This window comes from Phasianus colchicus, chromosome 29 (genome assembly GCF_987193195.1).
Source record: "Phasianus colchicus chromosome 29, bPhaCol1.hap1.1, whole genome shotgun sequence".
NCBI classification, from domain to species: domain Eukaryota; kingdom Metazoa; phylum Chordata; class Aves; order Galliformes; family Phasianidae; genus Phasianus; species Phasianus colchicus.
Window position 1 is genome coordinate 870904 of NC_143464.1, and position 6478 is coordinate 877381.

The 6478-nt window shown below is 51.8% G+C and overlaps 1 protein-coding gene across 1 annotated transcript; it reads left to right on the forward strand.

Moving 5' to 3' along the window:
- Positions 1 to 250: 250 nt before the first annotated feature.
- On the forward strand, positions 251 to 1207 carry LOC116241416 (olfactory receptor 14C36-like). The gene has a single exon (XM_031612002.2). The coding sequence runs from the start codon at positions 251 to 253 to the stop codon at positions 1205 to 1207; it is 957 nt and encodes a 318-aa protein (XP_031467862.2).
- Positions 1208 to 6478: the final 5271 nt, after the last annotated feature.

The following is a 6478-nucleotide window of genomic DNA, read 5'->3' on the forward strand; positions in this document are numbered from 1 at the left end:
AAGAGGAAATTATCTAGGAAGCTGAGATATGATTAGGAAATGAGAGGAAAGTAAGAGCTCTTTCAGCTTCTACTTCTTAAGGTACACTAAAGCTCATGCAAGTAAATTGAAGTTATGGAGTTAAATGAACATTTTTCAAAGAGAAAGAAACTGTTCTATAGTATAGCAGGAGGAGAGTGTCTGCAAGTTATCTTGACTTCTGTCATTATCTTCTGCACTCTGCACAGGACTCCCTGCCCAGGAACTGCAGATGCCCAACAGCAGCTCCATCAGCGAGTTCCTCCTGCTGGCGTTGGCAGACACGCGGCAGCTGCAGCTCCTGCACTTCTGGCTCTTGCTGGGCATCTACCTGGCTGCCCTCCTGGGCAACGGCCTCATCAGCACAGCCGTAGCCTGCCACCACCGCCTGCACACCCCCATGTACTTCTTCCTCCTCAACCTCGCCCTCCTCGACCTGGGCTGCATCTCCACCACTCTCCCCAAAGCCATGGCCAATGCCCTCTGGGACACCAGGCACATCTCCTATGCAGGATGTGTTGCCCAGACCTTCCTGTTTGTCTTTCTGATATCGGCAGAGTATTTCATTCTCACCATCATGTCCTATGACCGCTACGTTGCCATCTGCAAGCCCCTGCACTACGGGACCTTGATGGACAGCAGAGCTTGTGCCACCATGGCAGCAGCTGCCTGGGGCACTGGGGTTCTCCATGCTCTGCTGCACACTGCCAGCACATTTTCACTGCCTCTCTGCCAAGGCAATGCTGTGGACCAATTCTTCTGTGAAATTCCCCAGATACTCAAGCTCTCCTGCTCAGATGCCTACCTCAGGGAAGTTGTGCTTATTGTGGTTGGTATCCTTGTGTATTTTGGGTGCTTTGTATTCATTGTTGTGTCCTATGTGCAGATCTTCAGGGCTGTGCTGAGGATGCCCTCTGAGCAGGGACGGCACAAAGCCTTCTCCACGTGCCTCCCTCACCTGGCCGTGGTCTCCCTGTTTCTCAGCACTGCCATGGTTGCCTATTTGAAGCCACCCTCCATTTCCTTCCCATCCCTGGACCTGGTGGTGTCATTTCTGTACTCGGTGCTGCCTCCAGCAATGAACCCCCTCATCTACAGCATGAGGAACCAGGAGCTCAAAGATGCTCTTCGGAAACTGATGACCAAATGTGTTTCGAAAGCAGTGAACTGCCCACCTTTTCCTATCTAAGAGTTGTAATACAGATTTTAACGGAATCAAACTGTCTTACATGGTTTATGTATTAGTTTTCTAAGTGTAATTTATTGAATGTTTTATTCTGTGTTTTAGTTATTGTAATGTTTTTCACTTAAATGTCATTATCCACATCAAGTACTACTCTGTTTGTACCTGTGCAGTGTTGCCCAGTCACAGTGTACATAACGAACCGGGATCTCTGTGAAGCTTATCCAAACAACGGGAATGCAATGACTTTTTCTGTCTTACTTCCTGTGGGACATTTCTGGAGCTGCTGGGGTCAGCTGTTCTCAGCACCCCATAATCCAGCACGAAGCATACAGCTGTTAATCAAACTGTGCGGTGACTGCAGCCTGCAATAGCTGACGGGCCATCCCTTGGCGCCTGGCTGGGGTCTGTGCTTTCAGGCTCACATCTGTCAGTGCCTCTGACAGGCCAGCAGCAGCACCTGGTTTGCACGCTGCTTGTCAGATCCCCTCTTCCTCAGTCCCTGTGAGACCTTGTCTATGAAAATGTCTTGGATATGGGTTTTCATCTCAGAGGCTTAAACTTTTCCCTGAAGTCTCCCTTCAGTCTTCTTTCCATTTGCCACACAGAGGTGGGCACTGCCTCCACGATGCCCTAGGGTAGCTGAAGCACACATGAGAGCCCAGGAAAGGTTGCCCAGGACTCTCAGGAGACATTCTGGAGCATGAATTTGTAGGTAGGAAGTGCAACTGTGGGGTAGCACAGAGCTGCTGGGCAGGTGGTGCAGGTCCTCCTGCAGAGCTCTGTGTCCTTCTCCTTCCTGAGTCAGGTGCCACTTCCATCTCAGGAATGGAACAGACAACAGAGATGAGACAGAAGCTTTTCCATGAAAAGGCTCAGTGTTGCACTGAGACAGAATTCAGTGGTGTGGTTGCAGTGTTGTTGCTGACAAGAACATTACCAAGGAATGGACTGCACAGATTCCCACACTTACTCTCCCACTCATGCTAAAACCAAGCTGTCATGGTTTTGGTTTTTGCTTATTTGATTTTCAATATTCCACATCAAAACATCATGTACTGGAATTGAAGTGTTAACCCTCTAATTCTACGTACCTATCCCTATACATTACGGAAGTCACGGGATCTGACCCTTCCGGGGGGGGCGGTCTCTTACTGCCTGGCAGTGGGTGCTGGAGGTGCTTTCCTAGCCGTTCCAAGCTTTTTCAGGTTTGACTCGGTCTCGGGAACTCTCTCTCATATCTTATTTGATTTATTAGTCTCAATTTCAATTAGATTGTATTATATTGTATTATTTTGCATTCCGATATCATAGTTAGTAAAATAAGTTTACCTCCATAGATTGTTGCCACTGTTTTTTTTCCTTTTCCCCCTTCCTTCCCATTTTGTGGGCCCAGGTGGGGGGTGGGGAGGGCAGGGGCCTACTGCCCCCTGTCACGGGCATAAACTGACCTAGTTAATTCCGTGACAAACTGGAAGGAGGATCTGGGAGAAAACGGAGGCAGGGTATTGAGGCTGCATGGCAGCATGAGGAGCTCCAACCTTCAGGACTTTGGAGCAGATGATGAGAGATTGGGGAAGCCCACAGGGGTGTAGGTCACTGTGTGCATGGCATGGAGCTGGGGACCCCTCCCAGCACTTCAGGGTGGCCACTGCCGGGCAGGAACAGGTCCAAGCAGTCCCTGCTGAGCATGAGAACAAGGACACAGACACAGAGTGTAGCTTTGCTGAGGGATTTATTGATCATCAGAGGGTGTCATTAATCATCAGGGTCTTCATTGGTTGTCAGAGGGCAGCGCAGGTCATCAGAGGATGTCAGAGGGCATCAGAGGTGAGGAGAATCCTTGTCCCTGCAGGGTTTGTCTCCAAGGACTTAGGGCAAGAGAAGAAGGGCTGGCAGCAGCCAACAGGCCCAGGGCAAGATGTGGGTCCCCTTGGGACAGCAGCCACAGCTCCTGTCCCACCTGCATGGTGACCCTTGGCTATCCATAGGGCAGCCTGAGCTTGACCCTTCCAAATCCCCTCCTCTGCACTGCCCCATAGAGTGCAAGGGAAGGTATGGAGGTGACAGTGCCCAGGTCCCCCTGGAGCAGGCCAGGGACAGTCCCCTCCATACCATCCATCCCCAGCCCCGGATCCCTGGTCCTCAGGGCTACGGGACACCCAAGGTCCCCAAGTGCCCTGTGGGGTTGCAGGTGTCCCCGTGCTGCTCACCTAGACACGCAGATCCAGGACTGCGCGTTTCTCACGTGGGGGATTCTCCTCTGCTCTGCTGAGCACGACCTGGGGAGAAAGGAGGTGTAGGGACACACCGAGGGACAATGGGAAATGCTGGACCACACTGGGAACACCAAGGAAAATGGGACACATTGAGAGGCCCGGACGGCACAGGGACCCATTGTGGGCACTAGAATACCATGGCCAAGGCAAGGTCCTGTAGCCTGCTCAGCCCCAACTGCCCTCCATTGCCTCCTTCCCCTGCCCATTGTTCACCCACCGCGGGAGGGAGCCAAACAGAGGCCTTGGGGCCCAGGGGTGTCTCCAAGTCCCAGGAAAACAGAGAAGACAGCAACACATCGCACCCCTGTTCTTATCCCAGGGTCACCCCTCAACTTACAGGACCAGGAATTTCAACGACGACAGGTGGTGGTTCCTGGGGAAGAAGAGCCAAGGGGCAGCCATGAGGGAACTGTGAGATTGGGTGTCCCCACCCAAGCCCCCTGTTTGGCCCTAGGGCTGCCCCCACGCTTGTGGCTGCCAAGTTCTGTCTGCACTTCTGCCCATGGAGAAACCCAGGGTTGGGGTAGGACATAGGGACAGGACAGGAGCTTGGGGGGCCCAAAGCAAGGGGAATAGGGATGACAAAGAGATGAGACTTGGGAGTACCAAATGAAGAGGAATGAGGATCTCAAAGAGAGGTGAATGGGGGAAAATGAAAGAGAGGGGACTGGGGACCTAAACAGATGAGAATTGGGATGCCAAAGGAAGGAGATTTGTTGGTGCCAAAAGGATGGGATATGGGGACCCAAAGAGAGGGCATTTGGAGCCCCCAAGAGAAGGCATTTGGGGACCCAAAGAAAAGGGGACTAGAATGCAAATGGAAGGAATTTGGATGTTCCAAGTTGAGGGGTGGCCTCTGCCAGGCAGGGGTAGACTCCACCTGTCCCTGCGGAGCTCCCTGCAGGGCAACCCTTGGACACAATCTGTGTGGCTGCCCGGGCACTCACCACAACAACTTCCGGTGCTTGCACAAGTGGCTGTGGGGAGAGGAGTAGGAGAGGGAGTGAGAGAGACCTTGGCATCAGGGACCCCCATGGCCAATCCCCTCCAGCCCTAGCCCACATCTCCCATGGATGCTTCACCTGAGCTTCCACTGTGCAGCACAGGGCAGCGAGGAGCATCACGAGGCTGAGCGCAGCTGCCTTCATCTTCCTCTGTGCTCTGGGAGCTGGGTGAGGCTGCAGGAAGCAAGGGCTGCATTTATCCTCCCACTGTCCCTCCCACAACCCCCAAGTGCCCCTGGGTTTGGCAGGCTCCGTTGGCACAGACTGACCTGGCATGCAGCCATCCCCTGCCCCAGCCCCGGGGCACAGGAGGCAACCAGGGATCAGAGGAAGAACATTGAGTGCTGGGATCCCCATGGCATTGAGCCCAAAGCTCCCAGATACCAGCACCTAGCACACCCCAGCCTTTCTGTCCCCAGGACCACCATCCCCATATCAAGGCTTTATCCAAGGATTCATCCCTGACTTCTCTTGAGTCCTGTGATGCAAGTTGTTGGGCTGATAGTTTGGGGAACTGGGGATATAGCTTTTGGGGGAGGTGAGAGGGCAACTGGGATGTGGGCAGTGAGGAAATTAGGGAGATATTTGGAAAGCAAGGAGACATACGGATATGGGGACACGAAGATATGGGAGCATCATGGAGATATGGGGGCATCATGGGAACATAAGAATATCATGACAATATGGGGAAATCATGAAGATATGGGGACATGCAGCCAAATGGGAACTGGTTGGTGACAGGGACCTGGAAGTCTGTGGGGACAGGTGGGTGACGGGGACAAATAAGCACAGGGAGGCTGGCAGTGTCCACTCAGTGTCTTTGGGGTCATGCAGGAGGTCAGGAGTGAATAACAGGCCTGGGCTATGGCAGACACGTTTCCTCCTTACCAAACCTAAAGACCATGACTTTTAGAATCATGGAATCTGAGAATCACCGAATACCTGAACCACAGAAGTCACAGAATCATAGAATCAATGACTCATGGAGGCACAGAACCACAGAATCACAGTACCATAGAATTACAGAATCATGGAATCATTTAGGAGGGCCGAGACCCCTAAGGTCACATCAGGAGATGTGTCATGTATTTTCTGCTCTCTTAAATAGCCAGCCTCAGAAGTCCCCACGTTTCATCCAGAAATCTGTGCCGCATGTCTGACATGGCAGTAGTGCTGCCTCTGTCCATGAGGACAGATTGTCATGAGGACACCCAGGCAGGGAATCCAAGGCTGGGGGTGAAAATTGGCATTAAGTTCTGAAGTCACTGGGCTGTGTGCCTCAGCTTCAGCAGAACAAAGGTGTCCTATGGGCTTTGTGTCATCATGATACAGCCTCCTGTCACGGCTGTAAGTGAAGCTTGTTTTATCCAGATGAAAGGAAGGAAATAATAGAGCACTGATAAATGGCTTAGAACTGCAAACAGCTCAAGGATTTGTCAAGGAAAGATGATAAGCCAATGTGAAGTGCTCCATCCGACAGAACAGCCAGCTGGTCACAGCTTCACGGGGCATTTCCCATAAATAAGAGAGCTGTTGTGGGTCCTCTCTGAAAACAGCAGTTCAGTGTTTGCTTTGGAAATTGCCCAGAGAGCAGCCAGATGGAAGAGCTTCCTTTGGGCTGATTCTGCTCTGCACAATCTTTGTCAGAGCTTAGCAGTGCTGCCTTATTCACTATATTTAAATACAGCGTGGCGTTATTCCTGCTCTGGAGTTCTTTTGGAAAGAACCAATGAACTGCCCGTGCTGCCATCACTGAGGAATATTGACTGAGGTGAGGAACGGGCTGTTTTTGTGATAGACACAAAGCAGGTGGATGACACTTGATAGCAATTCCACGTGAAAGGTTCTCCTCAGGAAAACCCCTTGGCTGGTTTGAGGACATCTACAAAGAAATACTCAGGCTTTTGTAACAGCACAACACTGAACAAGTAAAATGTATGAGGTCTGAGTTCTCAGGCTGTGATCTCCCCCTGCAGTGATCTCCCCATCATGGC

Bases quoted from the DNA above. Each gene is read 5' to 3' on its own strand.
- LOC116241416 (XM_031612002.2), top strand. From the start codon at position 251: ATGCCCAACAGCAGCTCCATCAGCGAGTTCCTCCTGCTGGCGTTGGCA.